The sequence below is a fragment of the Sapajus apella genome, unplaced genomic scaffold (genome assembly GCF_009761245.1).
Source record: "Sapajus apella isolate SASKATOON/1434 unplaced genomic scaffold, GSC_monkey_1.0 scaffold5, whole genome shotgun sequence".
NCBI lineage: Eukaryota > Metazoa > Chordata > Mammalia > Primates > Cebidae > Sapajus > Sapajus apella.
This window is the reverse complement of record NW_022436945.1, coordinates 36,920,551-36,942,827: the sequence shown is the minus strand read 5'-3', so window position 1 is coordinate 36,942,827 and position 22,277 is coordinate 36,920,551. Positions and strand designations below refer to the sequence as shown.

General features: G+C 38.0%; 1 protein-coding gene across 1 annotated transcript in view; it reads left to right on the top strand.

Annotated features, from left to right (window-relative positions):
* Window positions 1-22,277, top strand: part of CORIN (corin, serine peptidase) — a 256,114-nt gene that overhangs the window by 31,960 nt on the left and 201,877 nt on the right. The window contains exon 2 of the mRNA XM_032274329.1: window positions 6,496-6,640. Within this exon, the coding sequence (XP_032130220.1) occupies window positions 6,496-6,640 (145 nt within the window). The remainder of the gene's footprint in view (window positions 1-6,495; window positions 6,641-22,277) is intronic.

Below are 22,277 nucleotides of genomic sequence, written 5' to 3'. Positions count from 1 at the left end.
GTCATCGAATGAAATGCTAGCTTGAGGTAGCTCACAGTTTCAGCATTAGATTGTGCTATATTCCTTTTGATCTTGTCCTATCTCCACAGAGCTTGGTTCTTGGCAGTTTCTATGCAAAAGCTGTGTTATGAAAGAATCCATGTGGAGCAGGCAGTGAGGGGTGGCGGTATCTGATCTGATTCCAAGGTTTAAGGAGTTGTGCAGTAGTCAACAGGTGCACCCATCGTGTTAGCATGCGATTGTGGTTATTATCTATTTTTTTTACTTCTTGCCAAATACATTTTCTACTTCAAGGCTTTTTGGATGATTTAGGAATAGACTTTGTAAGAAGTAGTTATTTGCATAATTCTGTACAAAGTAATTTTTATTTAGAAAATTTAATTCATTCATTTATTCACCAAGTGTTTATCCACTCGCTCCTGACTGTGTTCAGGGGCTGTTCTAGATACAGGGCATTCACTGATGAGAAAAGGGCAATATTTGCGTATATGGTGAGAAATACACTGAATTGGTATGATTTATGCTATGACTGTGTTTTGAAAGAAGCAGGACTAAATTTGGACTTTCCAGCTCTAAAATCTTATGAGTATTTGTTGGTTCCTATAATCTATGATGCATGTTGCAGTACTATTTCAGCTTGACTGTTTCTGAAACTAGTGTTTTCCTTTCTCCTAATGTAGCAAATATAGTATGTATGTATGTATGTATGTATGTATATATGTATTGGACACAGGGTCTCACTCTGTCTCCCAGGCTGGAGTGCAGTGGTGTGATCTTGGCTCTCAGCAAGTCTCATGGGTTCAAACAGTCCTCCACCTCTGCCTCCCAAGTAGCTGGGACTGCAGGAGAGCCCCACCATGCCTAGCTAACATTAATTTTTTTTTCTTTTTGTAGAGATGAGGTCTGCATCTCTACTGTATTGTCCAGGTTGACCTTGAACTCCTGGGCTCAAGCGATGCTCCTGCCTCAGCCTCCCAAATTGCTGATGTTATAGGTATGAGCCACTATGCCCACATATAGTCTTGATCATTCTTTTCTACTTTAAAGATTATTTTTATCTTTCAGTCTTTTCTGGAGTAACTTTGCACTACAGCAACAAATAGTTTTGTCTGCCCTGTACAATTATATCATATTTTGTTAAAAGCCCTGATGAAGAGATGAAAATACAATTTTCTTTAAAGAATTCATATTTTAGTTTGATTATCATATTAAACATACAAGTTTAAAAACATACAGATATATGCTGATACACTACATCAGGGGCTTACATACTTTTTCTATAAAGGACATGATAGTGAAGACTTTAGACTTTCAGTACCATATGATCTCTGTTGCAACTATTCAATGTTGTTGTGGTAGCAGGAGAGCAGTATAGACAGAATATAAACGAATGAACATGGCTGTATCCAATAAAACTTTATGTACAAAAATACCCCATGCGCTGAGTTTGGTCCATGGACTATAGTTTTCTGATCTCTACTCTATATATTTAAGATGTAAAATTTATCCCAAAAGATAGCCCAACCAATTAGAAAATAATTCTCACTTGGTTTTCTCTGGGGTGAACTCCTGCTTTAGGGTAACCTGGTTGTTGGCAGCTATTCCCACTTCCAAGGATTATCTGGACAAACCCACCTAAAACCACTAGTCAGAGATATCTGGTTCATTGGCTCTTTGGTAAGCCCTAGCTCTGGCCTTGGGAGTAACTCTTCTGTCTGAGGTGTTGACAGGACTCTAGCTCCTTGTATTCAAATAGTTTCTGTTGGATGTGAGGACAGTTTGGCTGTGACATCTGTCACCCCATTGATTATCAGGGTTGATTCAGCTGATCTGGCTGGCTAGGCAGGTGTCCCCTTCCTCCCTCACCACTCCATGTGTGTCCTTCCTGAAGCTGTTTGCTTGGTCGAAGAGGATGACCATCCCAGATAAATGAGGACCCATCTTTGGTCAAGGGTATTCAAGTAGCTTCACTCCCCTGCTAGAACCTCCAAACAAGCTCTCAAATATTCTCTGCCATTTGCAGCTGTGGAAGTGCCCTTAAGAATGTACCATGTGTTGACAGAGTCAAATGCTGCCTGAAGGTAAAAGAGGGTAAAGACTTATGTACTTGAAATGTCAACGATGGTCTCCTTGACCTTTGCAAACTTGATAAAATGGACTCAAAACCTCGTACACGCTGTGTAAATCCAAAGCCCCCTCACATCCTGTGGGTGCATGGTTCTCATGATCAGCTCTGGTTCCAGGCTCTGCGTTCTTGAATTAGTTCAGCTTTGGGGTCATTTTTCATGTTGTCTTCTCTCCATCATCCAAAGATAATACAGCCTCTTTCTTATTCTGGCTATAGCATGGAGAACAGGTTAGGGAGTGCATTGATAAATATAGGTAAACCAGACAGGAGGAGGCATTTGTAGCATTTCAGGTGGGACGTGATGTTTATTTTTACTAAAATGTATCATCTATGAGTTTCGTTTTGCATATTAATATATCCCAAGTGCCCAAACAATGCCTGACAAATATAGCTGTGAAATTACCTTTTTTTTTTGAGATAGCAAACCCTGGAAGAATACCAGATATGGGGATGAAAATTGTTTATTTGGTTTCAGACTTGTTGGGTTTGAGTTACTTTTGCAACATCCAATGAGAAGATGTCAAGTGGTCAGTTGCATATAATGGTCTGGAGATCAGAGGAAAGATCTGTGGTTATCGTTTAAAGATGCAAGTCACCCATAGAGGGCTGCTGATTGAAGTTATATATGTGGTGACATTACCTGGGGAGCAAGTGAATGTGAGAACTGAGCCTCCGAAAAGAAAAAGAATGACCAGAGAAGTAGGAGAAAGAGAAGCCAAAGGAAGAAAGTGCTTCAAGAAGGAGGAACTGGCTATCTGAAATTCTGGCCTCTCAGATGACACCAAGATGGCATTAGGATTGTGGCACAGTGGCATATTGTGCCAGTCAGTGTACGTTATACAAAACAACATGACAGCTTTTTAAATAATTAGTTCTTTTTTTTTTGAGACGGAGTCTCGCTCTGTCCTCCATGGAGTACAGTGGAGCGATTTTGGCTCACCGCAACCTCTGCCTCCCGGGTTCAATTGATTCTCCTGCCTCAGCCTCCTGAGTAGCTGGGACTACAGATGCACGCTGCCCCGCCCAGCTAATTTTTTGTATTTTAGTAGAGACGGGGTTTCACCATGTTGCCTATGCTGGTCTCAAACTCCAAAGCTCAAGCAATTCACCCACCTCAGCCTCCCAAAGTGTTAGGATTATAGGCATGAGCCACCGTGCCTGGCCTGTTCTTAAGATGCGAGAAACAGATTTTCACTAACAAGATTACTAAAACATAAGAACAATTAGGAGGCTAAGTTGGGTGGATTGCTCAAGCCCAGACATTTGCGATCAGCCAGAGCAACATGGTGAAATCCTGTCCCTACAAAATAATTAGATGGGAGCGATGGATGGTGCACACCTGTTATCCCAGTCACTCAGGAGGCTGAGGCAGGAGAACCACTTGAGCCCAGGAGGCAGAGGTTGCCATGAGCCAAGATCATGTCACTGCACTTCCACTTGGGTAACAGAGTGAGAACCTGTCTCAAAACAAAACAATAACAGAAAACCCAAAAACCAAAACCGAAAATAAAAACAACAAAATCATAAGAATGACATGCTTTATGAATAGGTGCAGGTCCAATGAGATGTGTTGTTCCCTGCCCTAGCCATGGAATTCTGTGCCTGTGCTCGGCTTAGTTTCAAGGCTGGGGAAGGTGCTTGTGGAAGAGGGATGCCCTTTGGAGAGAGGATCATTTAGAGTCCATTGAAACAAAGCTTAAGGATGATATGGTTGTTTATTTCACCTGGCATTTACTCAACAGTGAAGTTTGAGAGTTGCCTTGTGTTCAGTGGAATCTCCAAGGGCCCGTGTATAATGTAGCATTTGCAACAGTCCTAAGCGGCCATGAGTGCAAGAGGAAAGTTATGCAAGCTATTAAAGAAGAAAGTGCTGATGTCTCCTGTGTATTTCTTCCTCCTCTCCCTTTGAAAAAAGCAATCAATGTTCTTGTCACTGAGAAAATATTTGGTCTAATCATGAGTATGGTTTTTGGAGGTCCAGTACTTGTTGATATATACTTTGCTGAGATATTAAAATGAGCCTCTATCATTTTCTCCACTGATACTTTAAGTATGAATGCTAAATGGGATGTATCTGGCTCCAGGAGTCCGGATGGCAATGAGCCATTGTGAATTCATCACCCGACATTATCACTATAATGCATCTGTGGCCACCTTAGCAAGGAAGTGTCTTCATTGTTGCAGAAGTTAAATACATTTCACACTTTCTTACCTCTCTGTAGATATTTTGCAGCTTTTTAAAACCCATAACAGACCTTTTCGGGGGTACTTTTCTCAGAATTATGGCTGATTCAGGGTTGCTCTCTCTACAATGTCTTATGTGATCTTACAGCAAGAAATCATATTTCTATCTTTTGAATTCTTATGTCACTTTAGCTATAAGTTTCTTGGTGCTTATCATTTGCTACCTTGCACTTTAGTTATGTTATTCAAGTACATATCATCCTCCTACAAGACTGTGAGCTTTTGAGGGACAGTGGCTTAAAGTCATTGTCACATCCATCACTATTATTATAATTAGTAGGTGTTCAATAACTAAGTAAAATCAACAATTTGTTTCTGTCACTATCTTTGTTGGCCTAGTCCCACACTTTTATTTATTTGCTGATATTTTTTTTGTAGATAAGTGTTGTATACAAGCCTGAAAGTGTACTGCTTGTCCAATGTTAGTGTTGTAATCCATATGCTGTTGCAGATCTCATATTATATTGTGCCAGTGCTATGTCTTCTTGAAGATCAATTATAAATTAATTGTAAATGATAACACATTGGCTGATAGCTTAAACTAGGTACAGAGGAAATGGATCAGTAAGACATTAACCTAGAAAATGAAGCTCTTCTGAAGTTAACAACATAAGTTATTTCAAATAATGTCTGTCATGGAGAATTCCTAAAATTACAGAAGGTATAATCATATTAGGTGGTGAACACAGTTTGCAATATAGGTTAGTGAACCCATATTCTTATGTAGGGGGAATAAAGCAGAAATGGAGAATCATATATGCCTTGTAATTGAGAAGAACCCATCAAAATTGCCTTTGCATCCATGGGAAATAATCAAATACTAGTCAGGAATTCCTGAGAATATTACAGGACCATTCTGTTAGGACAACTTATTATAAGGGCCTTTCTCAAAGCTCATTGATTTCAAAAAATAAAAAGTTTGGTATTTATTACAGAGGAAGAACCAACAAAACCTGGTGATGTATGGCATATGGGGATGATGAAATGGGGAATATTTGGGTTATTAGAATGAAGGAATTTCTGTAAACACAAATATGGAAGTCAGGAGAACTAGTGTGAAGATAGAGAGACAGAAACGGTTCATCTTAGTTTTGGACTTGTTGGGAAGAGGTGCTGCTAACCACCAGGCACTGGAAGTATATGGCGTAACTCTGGAGGGAGTTCAGCATGCAGGAGAGATTCAGGAGTTAGTTACACCGAGGTTACAGTCCAAGTTCTGAAACTGTCAGAGGAGAAAATGCGTCAGAAGTCCAAGAGAGAGTCATGAGAAATGCCTTCGTTAAGAAGACCAGGAAAGTTTCTTGTAGTGGTTCAAAGCCCTTTTAGTACCATCTCAGATGTCGTTTGAAGATGTCATTGCTCTAAGCCAGCCATTTGTAATAAATGAGTTTCCAGATACCATTTCTGGCAAGAGATTGAACTAAGCAAAATTTGAAGCATTTGAAGACAAGAACTTTATCTGAACCATCATTGTTGCACTTTATCATCCTCTCACAATGGATGGGCCGTAGGGGCAGCATGGACGGCTGAGGATGTCCTCAGAGTTGTTAGTGTTTAATTGGCAATCAGGGCAGACTCTTCCTTATGTTTCAACTTGTCACTAAATGCATGGTCAGTAACAGTGAGGCTGGCTGAATTATTAATGACCCAAAACTTATTTTATCCAGATTCTTTGTTTTGGCTTAGACTAATGAGACAAAAAAGAATGAAGTCTGGATAATATCCTGTCTATAGCTACTTACCAATTTTTTATTACTGTATTGAGCAGTCTTCACTTCTATCATAGCTCTAGGCCAGGGTAAGCTTTTGTCATGGTCATTCACAGGCCTTTGGAATCATACCAAATTGACAACTACGTTTTAAAAAAGCAAAATGGGATATTGTTTAAAGTTCATATATTCCTGAAAAATGTTTCAGAAATAGATAGTTTGCTCTGTATAGTTATCTGTTCATTTATTGGCGTGAGTTGGTGACTAAGCTCATTTCATACCCTAAAGCACAAACAGTGGTCTTTTTGGAATTATGCTGTTCTAAATAAATAGCTGTTAATCTAAAATGTCATAGCATGCAGTGAATTGTTGTGTAGTATTAAAACCATTTTGCATTTTCCTTCTTTACTTTAGGTTTTGCGAGCTGATGACAATAACATGGGCGATGGCTGCTCTCAGAAGCTGGCGACTTCTAACCTCCTCCGGTTCCTATTGCTGATCCTGATTCCATGTATCTGTGCTGTCATTCTCTTGCTGGTGATCCTGCTTTCCTATGTTGGTGAGTGAGGCCATTATTAAAGAAAAATGAAGTTAAAATGAAAATTAGCATGATTTAGAAGAGTGATTTCTACTTAGTACTTATTTAACCTAAAGTGTCAATCAATGAGAGGATTATCTGTTGACAGCTTGATGCAAATCCACAGTTTTAGCTACTCTACTTGTTATTAATATTAATAAATGAGTTTATGAATTTAAAACATTTAAGGAATGATTACTAGGTTGCAGGCATGTTGAAAGTCCCTGAGAACTCCAGGATAGTTAAATTGTCCCTTCTTAGGCGCTCACAGTTGAGAGGAAGTGATGATTATCAAACAAGACAACACAAGTTTAAGATAGAAGTGTATACAAGGTCCTGTGAGCACATTCAAAGAGAGCATCATAGAGAGTTAATCTTTTAACTTTGGAATTAATTTGATAGAAATTCAGGTTAGAAGACAGTAGTTCAGGAGTCACATTTGGCAGAGAAAATAACTAGTGTAAAACTATAACCCTATGAAAGATGATGATAGAGTTAGGAAACTGGGTGAAAATTTGGCACTGGTGGGAAATGCAGCTAGATTGATAAAATCCAAATGAAATGGGATCTTACATTTTCATGCTAAATACTAAAGGATTTGGGGCTTAGAATTTAGATCACTGGTTTTCAAACTCTATTCCATGGTAACAAGGTTCTAAGGAAGAGACTGAAGGATTACACAAATGTTTGCTTTGACTTTCATTAAAAAAAAAATAAACAAACAGATCTTAAATACACACTCAAACTAAATACTACGTACCACATTTTAACCAAGTAAAAACCAGAAACCAAGTGATATGTACTGACAGGTTAACTCATAAGTATTTGCATCTTGCTATCTTTATTTATTTATTTAATTAATTTATTTTTTAAAGGCTAGCCAAGTGAAGCAGTGAGAGTGGAACTATCTTTTTTTGAATGAACAATACTTTAAGTTTGAAAGTTGAACTTCTTGGAAAAAGCAATAAACTATTATTACTGGTAGCTACCTAATGATATGAATCAGAATTTTAAAAAATATGTCCAATAAAATAAAATAGAGAAATAAATATCAAAACGATGCTGATCTTTGCATTGCTGATGATTTTGAATTTTTAAATTTTGCCAAACCTCCCTATTATGTTCTTAATGGTTTATAAAGTCATACATTTATATCTTATAAAGTAAGTTCATCCCAATAAAATACAGCTCATATCTATTTATAGATATTAGGCTTTTATATGATATTTACTTGAAAATAACATTGATCTGCTGTAAAAATGATTACAAACCACTGCTATGGGTGGTGGATTACCACTGGAGGATCTTTCTAAGAAAGGAGAACTCTGATTATGGAGGCAGAAAGAAATAAAGACAAAGAGACTAGTTCGGAACTCTGACTCTGGTCTAAGTGAAAGGTGATGGGGATTTGAAATAAGGCATTGGGTGCATTAAAATCAACAGAAATCAAGACTGATTGGATTTTGGTGTGAGGGAGAGAGAAGTCAAGGCTGGCTCCTGGATTTCTGGCTTGGGTAACCTGGTTTTTTAAAAAAATTGTGGGTACATTGTGGGTATGCATATTTATGACATATGTTAGATAGTTTCCTATAGGCATGTAATAAGCAATTATCATATCATAGAAAATGGGCTATCCATCCCCTCAAGCATTTATACTTTATGTTACAATTATACTCTGTTAATTATTTTTAAATGTACAATTGAAATTTTATTGTCTATGGTCACCCTGTTTGCAATCAAATAGTGTCTTATTCATTCTTTATAACTACGTATATATTTTGTAACCATTTACAATCCCCACTCTTCTCCCACCCCCCAGTATCTTTCCCAGCCTCAGCCTCTTGTAACCATCCATCTACTCTCTGTCTCCATGAGTTAAATTGTTTTGATTTTTAGACCCTAAAGTAAGTGAGAACATGTGAAATTTGTATTTCTGTGTCTGACTTATTTCACTTAACATAAGAACCTCCAGTTCCAACCATGTTGTTGCAAAATGGCATCCTTTTTATGGCTGCATAGTACTCCATTGCGATGTACCGTATTTTCTTTATCCAATCGTCTGTTGATGGACATTTAGGTTGCTTCCAAATATTGACGAGTGTGATCAGTGTTGCAACAAACATGGGAATGCAGACATCTCTTTGATGCACAGATTTCCTTTCTTTTGGGCCTATATCCAGCAGTGGGATTGCTGGATTATATGGTAGCTTAATTTTAGTTTTTTTGAGGAACCTCCAAACTGTACTTCATAGTGGTTGTACTAATTTACATTCCCACCAACAGTGTACAAGTGTTCCCTTTTCTCCATATTCTCGCCAGCATTTGTTATTGCTTGTCTTTTGGATATAAGCCATTTTAACAGGGGTGAGATGATATCTCATTGTAGTTTTGATTTGCATTTCTTTGATGGTCAGTGATGTTGATCACTGTTTCATAGGCCTATTTGCCATTTGTATGTCTTATTTTGAGAAATGTCTATTCAAATCTTGTGCCCATTTTAACATTGGATTATTTGATTTTTTTTAAATGAAGTTGTTTGAGCTGGTTATATATTCTGATTATGAATCCCTTGTCAGATGACTGGTTTGAAATATTTTCTCCCATTCTGTGTGTTGTCTCTTCACTTTGTTGATTGTCTCTTTTGCCGTGCAGGAGTTTTTTAACTTAATGTGATCCTGGCTGTTCATTTTTGCTTTGGTTGCCTGTGCTTGTGTGGTATGACTCAAGAAATTTTTGCTCAGACCAATGTCCTGAAGAGTTTCCCCAATGTTTTCTTTTAGCACTTTCATAGTTTGAAGTCTTATATTTAAGTCTTTAATCCATTTTCATTTGATTTTTTGAATATGGCGAAAGATAGGTATCTAGTTTTATTCTTCTGCACGTGGATATCCCATTTTCTGAGCACTATCTATAGAAGAGACTGTCCTTTCCCCATATGTTCTTGGCAACTTTGTTGAAAATGAGGTCTCTGTAGGTGTGTGAATTTGTTTCTGGGTTCTCTATTCTGTTTCATCAGTCTGTATGTCTGTTTCTATGCCAGTATCATGCTGTTTTGATTACTATAGCTCTGTAGTATAATTTGAAGTCAGATAATGTGATTCCACCAGTTTCATTCTTTTTGCTTAGAATAGCTTTGGCTATTATGGGTCTTTTGTGGTTCCATATAAATTTTAGGATTGTTTTTTCTATTTCTATGAAGAATGTCTTTCATATTTGGATAGGAATTGCACGGAATCTGCAGATTGCTTTGAGTAGCATGGAAAAGTTAACAATATTGATTCCTCCAATCCATGAGCATCAAATTCAAATATATTTCCATTTTTTTGTATCCTCTTCAATTTTTTTCATCAGATTTTTAGTTTTCATTATAAAGATCTTCCACTAATTTGGTTAAATTAATTGGAAGTCTGGGCTCATTTGTGTTCATTCTTCTTAGGAAGGTGTTACAGGTCTTCTAAGGAACTTGGGCCTGAGGCCTAAAAATGCTGCAGTTCTTGCAGATTTGTAGAGAAAGGTACTGCCTTGGTGGCAGTACCTTTCTTCCTGGATAAAGTCTGGAAGAATTCTCTGAATTATCAGGCAGAGACTCTTGTTCTTTTCCCTTACTTTCTCCCAAACAAACAGAGTCTGTCTCTCTCTCCCTGTGCTGAGCCTCTTGGAACTGGGGGCAGGAGGACACAAGCACCCCTGTGGCCACCACCACTGAGACTGTGCTGGTTCAGACTCGAAGCCAGCACAGTACTGAGTCTCACCCAAGGCCTGCTATAACCACTATCACCCAAGTTCACTCAAAACTTTAGAGTCTACAATCAGCAGATGGCAAAGCCAGCCAGGTTTGTGTCCCTCCCTTCAGGGCAGTGAGTTCCCCCATGCCCCAGCTGGGTCCAGAGATGCTATCTTGGAGCCATGGATTGAAATAAAAAGCCTTAGAAATTTAGCTGATATTCTATTCTACTGCAGCTAAGCTGGCACTCAAACCGTAAGACAAAGTCCTTCCCACTCTTCCCTCCCATTTCCATTGGCCAAGGAGCCTCTCTCTGTGACCACCACCGTCACCACCAACAACCCATGGGGAGTTTTGCTAGGCCTGATGTTCACTTAGAGCCTAAAGGCTCTTTCGTTGGTTTCTGATGTATGCTTCCAGGCCTGGGACTCACTCTTCAGGACAGTGGGTTCCTTTCTGGCCCAAGGCAGGTCTAGAAATGCTAACCAAGAGCCTAGGCCTAGACTCAGGGACTTCAAGAGTCTGGTTGGTGACCTACCCCACTGAGGCCAAGCAGGCACCTAAGGTGCCAGATAGAGTCCCCTTTACTTTTTCCCTTGCTTTTCTCAAATAGAAAGCATTTTTCACCGTAGCTGCCACAGATGGGAATGTGCGAGATCACATCTGAAGCCAGTATATCTCAGAGCCCAAGGCCCACCACATATAACCTGGGTATTGCTGTTGGGTATTCAGGGCCATGGGGCTCTTTAATCAGCAAGTGCTGAATCCTGCCAGGTCTCTGCTGTGACAGAGCAGCACTGAGTTCAATGGAAAATCCCCCAGTTGCTGTGCTCTCCCTTTAGCAAGTACACTGATTTCTCCCTGCCACACACCCACTGCTGGAGGATGAAGGAGAGGTGGCACAAGCACCCTTTAGCCACCCCAGCTTGTGTCTCAGTAGGTCATGTGTCTCCCAGTCCACCAACTCTGAACCCAGCTCAGCACTAGGATTTGCCTAGGAATTGCCATCCTTGTGGCCTAGATTGTCCCTCAAGTTCACTTAAAGCCCCAGAGCACTCCAGCCTGCATGATGAGGCTTGCTGGAACTCAAGCTCTCACCTCTGGGATGGGCAATTACTCTTTGGCCAGGGCCTGTCCACATGTTCCTCCTGCTTCCTGCTGTGACAGGGAGATGCTGACTTCAATGCAAAGCCTTATAATCACTGCACTCGCCCTCTCACAAGTGCCCACATTCTCCAAGCTACATGCCTGCTGCTGGGGGATGGGAGAGGTTGGTGTCAGCATTCAAGACTGTCTTTCCTGCCTTCTTTAATGTCTACTTCACTGATTTGAAGTTAAAACCAGGTACTGTGATTGCTCACTTGGTTTTGGTTCTTGTGTCAGTGTCTTTTGTGCGTAGTTAACTGTTAAAATTCGGTGTTCCTTTGGGGTGGCGGACAAATGCTGTAGGCTTCTATTAGGCCTCTTGCTCTGCCTCCTGTATCTAACCAGGTTAGTTTTGATGCCACCCGTTAACATAGGAAGTGGAGCTACAGGAGTCTGATGCAGGCAGATGAATGAAAGAGAAAGATTGGAAGGTTGTTTGTGTATTAGAGATACTGTGGGACAACCAAGTACAATGGAATCATAGTTGAGTTCAACAGTGAAAGCAGGTCAAGAAATCGAGGAAAATGAGAAATACAACATGTTTCTTTCCTAAGGAAATTTCAATAGAAATTGTGACCAAAAATATGATATTTGGCTTCTGTGACAGAGCAGCACTGACTTTAAAATTTAATTTCCGAGTCATTGGCACAGGACTGAAGCTAGAGGATCCAGGAGGGAAGCTGAGAAGGGAGGTCTGCCATGTATGCAGCTGTCTCAGTGGCAGTTGAAGCAGCAGGAGTCAATGAACTCTGAAGAGAAAATGCATTGGTTAGAAGCTGAGGGCAAAGCTCTGGAGGATGCTAGTGTTTAAGGAGCAGAAAGAGGGGTAAACAGATACAGGAACAATAGTCTGAGAAGGAAAGGAACTCAGAAATTCTGGCTTCCACAGATGCCAGAGGCCAGAGGGTGACCGAGTAAGAGAACAAGTGCCCCAGCCCAGGAGGACTGAGGGTTTTCTGTGGAAGTTTTAGTTGCCTCTTTCTCTATATGTCAACTGTGGCCTGCTCTCAGGCTAAGACAGTAAACTGTCCTGAAACTAATCTCTGCCACTCTTTTCTTCTAAGAGTCAATGCCCCTCCAGACCTGGCCTGCTTTTCCTCCTTCTCCATCACCCTTCAGTAGTTGTCTTTTTGTGTTTTGTCCAGAGTTCATTGTTATCTCTGGACAGATCTGTCTGGTAGGCGCCTCCTCAGCTAGACCACTGTCATTTTTAAAAGCCTGATTGTCATGAGACTATGTTCACTGGCTCACATTCTTTGAAGAACACTTCCTTTCATTCTCAGGGTCTAATGCTAATATGAAATGTACGTACATTTAAGTACCTCTTTGCTTACGCCTCTGAGCAGAGGGCAGAGGAGGAATGATTCGCTTTAAGTGGGTTATTCTTATTAATTTGATTAATTAGTGAATTAATAATTTATTCTTATTAATATAATATACCATTCAATCCAACCATTTAAAGTCTACAATTCAGTGGTTTTTAGTGTATTCTTAGATAAATGTAACCATCACTGCCATCAGTTTTAGGACATTTTTGTCATCTCAAAATAAAGCTCTGTACCCTTTAGCTACCACCCAATCTCTTCCCATCTCCTCACCCCAACCCCAGCAGCCACTAATCTATTTTTTTTTACTAGAGAGTTCCCTATTCTAGACATTTTGTATGACCATATGTGGTATTTTGTGACTGGCTTCTTTCCCTTAGCATATGTTTTTGAGGTTTACTCACATTGTAGCATGTATTAATACTTCATTCCTTTTAATGGCTGAATAATATTTCATTGTATGGTTATACCATAGTTAATCCATTTGTCAATTGAGAGACATTTGGGTTATTTCCACCTTTTGGCTATTATCAATAATCCTGCTGTGAATATTTATGTGTATGCTTTTGTGGGGACATCTATCTCCTGGATATATACCAAGAGTGGAATTTTGTATCACTTATGTAACTGTTCCTAAATGCTATTTTGTTTTTATGTAGGCAAAGTTTAGGAAGTGGGGTTTTTCCCATACATCTTCAAAATCATTCTTTTAACAATTTAAGACACAGAAAGCAAATAACCTGTTATAAAGGGGGCAAAATACATGAACAGATGCTTCTCAAAATAAGCATCAAGTGTCCAACAAACATATGAAAAATGCTCAACATCACTAATCATCAGAGACATACAAATCAAAACCATGATGAGATACCATCTCACGCCAGTCAGAATGGCTGTTATTAAAAAGTCAATAAACAACAGATGCTGGTGAGAAAAGGGAACATTTATACATTTGTGAGTGGAAATTTAAATTACTTCAGTCACTGTGGAAAAATACTGTGGAGATTTCTCAAAAAACTTAAAATGGAACTACCATTTGACTGAGCAATCTCATCACTGGGGATACAGCCAAAAGAAATAAATCCTTCCACCAAAAAGACATACATACTCATTTGTTCATGGTAGCACTATTCACAATAGCAAAGACATGGAATCAACCTAGGTGTCCATCAATGGTAGATTGGATAAAGACATCAGGGAATACTATGCAGCCATAAAAAATAATGAAATCATGTCCTTTGTAGAAAAATGGATGTAGCAGGAGGCCACTAGTTTAAACAGATTAACACAGGAACAGAAAACCAAATACCACATGTTCTCACTTATAAGTGGGAGCTAAACATCGAGTGCTCATGGCCATAAAGATGGGAACAGTAGTTACTGGGGACTACTAGAGGAGGGAGGAGGGCAAAGATTGAGAAACTGTTGGGCACTATGCTCATTACTTGGGTGATGGGATCATTTATATCCCAATCCTCAATATCACATAATATACACATGACAACTTGCACATGTACCCCCTGAATCCAAAATAAAAGTTGTAATTAAAAAAAAAGAGAGAAAAAATAAAAACCATTCTTTTTATAAATTCTGCACCATGTCATTTGATATAGCCACACTAAAGTAGTATCTACCCAAATAAATATTCCTTATTTTATTTTATTTTTTAAAGTAACAGCAAACTTTCAAGACTGAAAGCTTGTACTATATTTTAGCATTTAGAATTATTAACATGGCTGTTAAGGGTAATCTTTAATTGTTCCAAGTAACTGAACTGTTGACATCATTGTAATAGGCAACACTGTCCCCAGATGTGCAGATATCTGAATATTTCTTGGTTATTCCAGTGTCTCTAAGACCAACTGACAGGACAGGACATTTAAATTGGATCTACAATCAACTTAACATAGCCTTTTCCCTATGCGTTAGTTGTCATGTGAGAACTAAAAAGAGGCACTATTCCTAGATCTACATCACTTATCTTTCAGTTTTTTCCCTGGGAAAACAAGGAAATGGAGACCCAGTCTTTTCAGGGATAGCCAAAGTGCTAAAAGGCCAGGATTAGACATCAGGTGAGAGGGAGTGAAGTCACCCTAGTTCCACTATTATATCCTGATGCAAGCTGTGTGGTTCCTCAGATCTAGCAAGAAACTGGTTTACTGGGTTCTCCTTGATAAATAAGCAGTCACAGGCCATAGGCCATATCTACATTAGACAAGGTTTTACACCCCACCCAACCAAACATATTCAATGGCTATTCCCTTCAATCCTTCTGCCTTTCATCTTTAAATCCTTATTCCCTAATCATGAGAGAAATCCAGCTCATCCATGTTGGTGGGAGCTTTATTTTAAACATTAAACTCACAAACCTCTCTCCCTTTAAAAAATGTACCCAGGAAACCAATGGAGAAAGATGAGACCAAGCAGAAAGTATACCACTCTACAGAATAAATGCCTGTTGTTAAAACATCTTAAGCAAAAAACCCACACAGCGGCTTCAGTGGGGCTGTAGTACATTTGTTTTCAGGTTAAGCACTATAAAGGTTTAATTTCAATGGCTTGAACCCTCTGAATTAGGAAACAAATAGGGTCTTTAACCTTTAACTTACACAAAAGCTGACATTTCTCACACAAAGATAAATTCATATACATTCATACTGTTCTAAAAGTACCTTTTATATGCTCTTTATCCAGAACATTTTTTCCTTTTGTGCAGCTGTTGATTGCAGAGCCCTACAAACTCAAGTAGTATCACATATTCTATTGTACAACCTTGCTAATGCAAATTACTACACATGCAAAAATTGTTATTGCTACTACAATTCTATCTCTTGAAAATTACTATTCATTTTATGGCTTTTTTTTTTTTTGCAACAGGAAATATCCTTTCCTATATACTGTGCTATTCTGCATTCATTACCTTTTCAGTTTTTTTTTTTTAAATAATTGCTTTTGAGTAATAGATTGTCCCAGGCACTAAACTATTTAAGCCAAGAATATATATTCCTTATTTTATAACTGAGATGTTTGTTGTTGTAATGAGCAATACAAGCATTTTATATCTTTGTTTTAAAGGCCTCATTAAATGCTTACTTAAAAAATGTTCTGTTTGGTTTGAGCTTATAACTTCATGCTCATTCAAAGTTTTGTAGTTATTACTGTCTACATTAGGGTTGCTAAGGGATGCTGAGATGTCAACGGTGTATAAATAACAGAAGCTCTAGCTTCAAAAGGCAAGAAGATAAAAATGAGAGGATTATTGATGGGAAAAGATAAAAGCCTTATGCTAACAAACACAAATGTACTATGTGTCTCTAATTTTGTCTGTTTTGACTTCTCTCACGCGAAAAGTCAAGATGGTAAAAATATTTCTGAAGATAAGAGAGTTGGACTTTTCAAATAATTGTTTTAGCAGCAGGCTATAGAAGAAAGCAGTGGTAAATTGTTTTTCAACCCAACCACTAAACTGAAGCTGGAGCTACAAAGCTTGTTTAGTTTTGTATTTCTCAACTCCGCAGATAAGTCTGAGTTGTCCATACGCTTTCAAAGATTTGGACTCTAAAACAAGGACTCAGGTTCTTCAAAGGGAAATTGAAAAATAAGAAAGTTATATTATATGTAGGTTTTTATTTCTTTAGTTATAGTCTGATACTGATGGTCCGTATGACAAAGAAGAAAGAGTATACAACTTGGCACTAGAAAGTCTGGCTTTTAGGTTTTATTTTTCCACTTAGTAGACATGTGAGTTCAGGTAAGATACTTTATTTTCTCTATGAGATAATTCTTTTTTGTATCACAGAGTTGTTATGGAAGTCAAATGAAATGTTTGTGAAAGTGTTTTTATAAATGATAAAGTTCATTATAAAAGTAAAGAATTAGGGCTGGGTGAAGTGGCTCATGCCTGTAATCCCAGCACTTTGGGAGGCCAGGTGGGGTGGATCATGAGATCAAGAGATCAAGACCATCCTGGCCAACATGGTGAAACTTCATCTCTACTAAAAATACAAAAATTAGCTGGGCATGGTGGTGCATGCCTGTAATCCTAACTACTCAGGAGGCTGAGGCAGCATTGCTTGAACCTGGGAGGCGGAGGTTGCAGTGAGCCGAGATTGCGCCACTCCATTCCAGCCTGGACAACAGAGCTAGACTCCGTCTAAAAAAAAAAAGTAAATAATTAGTTTTATTTGCTTATGAATAATTATCATTAGATAATTGTTTTAATAAATAGTCATATTATACTCAAGTAACAATTAACTAAAGATACATTTTGTCTCATGTTAACTCTGTCCATAAAAGCTTTGCGCTATGACCTGTTGTCATAGTAACCCCATCATCCACAACCCCATAACCCTAGAATCAGGCTGTCACTGCAAGATATTTGAATTGCCTAAAAGTAGATAGGAAGAAATAAAGTTGACCAGCAGTTGGATTTGTAACACGATGGCAAGTTTGACAGGACTTTTATTCTTAGGCCCAAGATTTACTTTCAGAGACTAAATTCTTTCTTATCAGAACTAAACCTGCAACGGTTTGTGCTGCCTTCATGTAACTACAAGAGTCAGTTTATGTCATAGAGTACTTTGAGATTGAACTGATACCTTCCTTAAATTTTATGTATACACATATAATTATGTAGTATATTATAAATTTACAATATTAGGTATTATAATTATGTTATGTATTATATTTTAATACATATTATAAATATATATTATTATGCAACATTTAAAGTAAAACTATTTTGATATGCAGAGAAACATCTAAAAGAAACAAAATTGTGGCTATAATGTAATACTGTTCACTTCTTTAACAAATACATATTGAGTGTCTGTTATGTGCAACACAGCATGCGCTAGGCATTGGGCACAGCAGTGAATAAAGCCTGCCCTTAGAGACTCCACAGTGAGGGAAGAAGGCATTAAACAAATGAACACTTCATTAATTAGCTACAGCAGAGCTTACTGCTATATGGGAAGACACAAGGTGCTAAGGAGTTTATGACAGGGACAGAATCTGGGTTGAGGTGAGAGAAAAATTCCCTGAGGGAGTAGTATTTTAAACATGAAATCCATAATGAGGATGTTGATATAAGAGAGTGACAGAGTCTGGTTGTAGCATTTATTTATTTATTTATTTGTTTATTCATTCATTAAAACATTTTAATGAGGTATGATTGACATACAAAAAGCTGCACATACTTAAGGTATCATAACTTGATGAATTTGGAAATAAGCATATACCTATGAAACCATCACCACAATCTCTGCCATAAACATGTCCATCACCTCCAAAAGTTTCCTCACATCTTTATTATTTTTTCCATGATTAGGACATTTTACGTAAGATCTGACCTCAACAAATTTTTAAGTACACTGTGAAGTATTAACCATAGTGACTATGCTGCGTAGTTACCTCTAGGGCTTATTTATCTGGCATTGCTGAAACTTTATACTCTTTGATAACTCCTCATTTCCTCTTCTCCTCTGGCAATCGCCATTCTACTTTCTGCTTCTATGAGTCTATTTTAGATTTCTCATATAAGTGTGATCATGTAGCATGTGTCCTTAGCATAATGGTCCTCAGGTTCATCCATGTTGCCACAAATGATAAGATTTTTCTTCTCTTTTTAAGGCTAAATGATATACCATCGTGTGTATGCCACATTAAAAAAATTTATTCATCTGTCAATGGACATTTAGGCTGCTTCATGTCTTGGCTATTGCAAATAATGCTGCAAGGAACATGGGAGCATTATCTAAATATAAGTTAAACTCTGGAAAGTGAATGCATATATCGCAAAGCAGTTTCCTCTTAGTTGTTTTTGTGAGATATTTGTCTTTTCAACATAGGTCTCCATTCAGTCTGCAATGTCTTAGGAATAAAACTAATCAAGGAAGGGAAATATTTTTACACTGAAAACTATAAAACACTGATAAAAGAAATGAAAACAGACACAACTAAATGAAAAGACACTTGATGTTCATTGACTGAAATTAATATTGACAAAGTGTTCATACTGCCCAGAGGGATCTATAGATTCAATGCGGTCCCTAGTTAACTCCCAGTGGCATTTTTCAGAAAAATAGAAAAAAAAAATCCTAAAATTCATTTGGATCCACAAAAGATCCCGAAGCAATTTTCAGCAGAAAGGACAAAGCTAGAGGCATCAAATGTGCTGATTTCAAACTATATTATGAGCCTACAGTAATCAAAGCAGTATAGCACTAGAATAGAAACAGACACATAGACAAATGGAACAGAATGTAGAAACCAGAAATAAATCCACACATAGGTGGTCATCTGATCTTGAACAAAGGTGTGAAGAGTACATGAGGGGGAAAGAATAGTCTCTTCAACAAATGCTGCTAGGAAAATTGGATATCTACATGCAAAAGGATAAAATTGGATCCTTATCTTACACCATCATTCAAAAATCAAGTAAAAATGGATTAAAGACTAAAACATAAAACGGGAAACCATAAAACTCCTAGAAGAAAACATTAGGAAATAAAAGCTCTTTCAAGGTCTTGGAAATAATTATCTTGGTTGAGACTTTTATAAGGTGTCATTGGCAGCTGTGTGGAGAAAGGGTTGAAGTCAGCAAAGTATGTGACAGAGAGTCCTACAAATGTAAGGGATGTGGTCTGAATTAGCTTTTTTCAAAGTATTCATTCTTCATCTCAATTTATTCACCCAAGTTATGCTCCAAAAACTCTAATTAGAATGCTCCTGACTTTTTCTTTCTCAGGCTGTTGAAGTCTTGGTTTTAAATGTTATTCTGCTCATTTGCTCATCCATATATATTTAAAATAAATTTATTTTAGTCATAAGCTTATGAAAAATAGATCAAAATTTCCTTTCTAGTTTTCTTGATATAATGGAAAATGTGTGTGGCTTCTTAATATTTTAGTGAAATGAAGAAAAAAGAAAAATTATAGTGGTATATAGAGTATAGAAAGTTTGATAAACCGTTCACTTTTCTTGAATTCAATAAAAAACATTTCTCTTTAAAAATGAGTTTTCTCCTCAAAAATTCTAGATGAGCTGGAGAGCATTGAATTTAAATACACTTTTCTCTAAGCAAATTCCACAGCAGTTTGTGGCTTTTACAAGAATTTGTAGTTATAATAATCTTAACTTCCTAACTTATAATGTATTCTTAGTAGCACTTAAAAATAGAAAACCTCCCAAATTCTTATTTCTTTACACCCCAGATTTAAGATTCTCTATGATCTTTCATGACCTGACTCCACATAACTTAAGACTTCAAATTCTTTGAACAACTCTGGCTTTCTGTTGCAGATTCGTCAACAGAGGATTCTCAAGCATGAGAATTTATTTTTCTTTAACTACTGAGGCCTGAGGTTATATGTTATGTTTAAAGCTTTTTGAAATGGTAGTCCAAAGCTTTGTTTTCAAGTGTGGTCCATGGACTAGCAGCATCAGCATCACTTGGAAGTTTGTATAAAATGCAAAACCCAGAATCTCAGTCCCCACTCCAAACCTGCTGAATTTGCCTTCTAACAAGAACCACCCCAGGTGATTCCTATACTTCCATCAATCCCCTTCCCACTGCAATCCGATCATTGCTTTCACTTCTTTTAATACTCGTATATCTGTACTTAGCAAGCTCACCAGTGTCTTTTTATACAACGTGCTACATTGGAAACCTATGTGTATTTGAACAAGACTTTGAAGAACCTATGTTTCTCTCCGTGTTTGTGTACATTAATTCATGGTGAGAATGTTCATTGTTAGTTGGTGCCACCAATGCTTTCTTCTCTCCAGGTGTGCTATGCAGATATGATCTTGCTCAGTGTTGACTACTACCTTCATCTCATAATGCTCTTCAACTGTGCCTTCATATTGTCACTTCTGATTGTCCTTCAGTCTCTCTGGCTGCTCTTTCTCAGTTTCCTGAAGCTAACCTTTCTCTAGCTGCCCATCTAATGGCAGGTGTCTGTCCTGAGCTCTCTTCTCACTTCACATAATTGGCATGATACCCCTCTTGGCAAAATCAGCCATTCCCATTACTTCATTCATCATTTCTATGTTCAACAAATATGTATGGAGGCCTACACTGGTGCTGGGTGTTCTGCTCAGAGATTTATGTATAGATGCATGGGACAGACAGTTCCACTTGAGTGCATATGTGCTACGATATAACCAGTGCATGCTCTGGGAACACAAAGGAGGGACAGTGTTATGTGGGAGTTTGGTAAGGCATCTGGAAGAAATCATTAGATTGTTTCAGATTTGGACTTTTTTCTCCCTTGAATTTTTCACAGGCTTTTTATATTCAGTGAAGTATAACAACAACAACAATAACAAGCTCCTATAAATCTATTTTTCATTCTCTATCATCTATTGTTTCACTCATGATTGGCTAGACTCTGTTATGTAACAACAAGAGATCCCCCAATTCTAGTGATTTGCAAGCAACAAAAGTTAATTTATTACAATACTACATGTTCTTTGCAAGATGGCAGGGAGCCTGTGCTCATTGAGGTCCTTCAGGGACCAAACTGATGAACTAGCCACCATCTCAAACCTTAGTGGTGATTGTGCCAGAGCTCTGAAGGCCCTTATATCAGCAATTAAATGCTTCTGTGTAGAAGCAACACTTTTTAGTTTTGCTTATAGCTTTGAACTTGAAGCAAGGCCTCACTCAAGAGGCCAGAGAATGCAGTGCCAAACATGTGTCCCAGTAGAAGGAGAGACAATTGGAAATATTTGATGAACAGCACTAACGATATGACACCAGCTCAGATGGGAATATCTTCGTTTACTACATCATTCAAACCAGAGACCTCGCAGGGGCCTTTCTCTCACGTTCACATGATTTTGCATTTTTGAAGCTTTCTCCCAATGTTCCCTTTGTCCTTAGGGTTTTTGTGCTGGCTAAGGCCTTACTCTTTTCTCACTTGGACGATTATAATAGCCTTCTAACTATCATCTAGACTTTTAAACATCACCCTGCTGCCAAAGTGATCATTCTAATATGTTTTTCCCTATTTAAGCCCCTTCTAAAATTTTCCATCGCAAGATAAGTTCCAAGCCTTTTACAAGACCTATCCTTTACATCTGGTGTCTCTTCCCTTTCCAGCTTTTTCTCTTACCAGGCTCCTGCGTGCTAGCCATGTTTTTAAATTACTTGTTGCTGGGCCTTTTCATATGTTTTTCCCTTTCCTTTACCTAGAAAATGTTTCATTCCCTATTGCCACGGCACTCCCCTTCTCCACAAATACTTTGCTTAAACTTAGAAAATCCCTCATCATCTTTTAAGATTCACATTTAGAATACTCTTCTCTAAACAGGCTTTCCTGACTTATTCAAATGTATTGAGGATTCTCTCTCTGCGTTTTGCTACCAGATTGTCCTATGTATAACATTCTCAAAGTGCTTGTAGCATAATTTATATCAA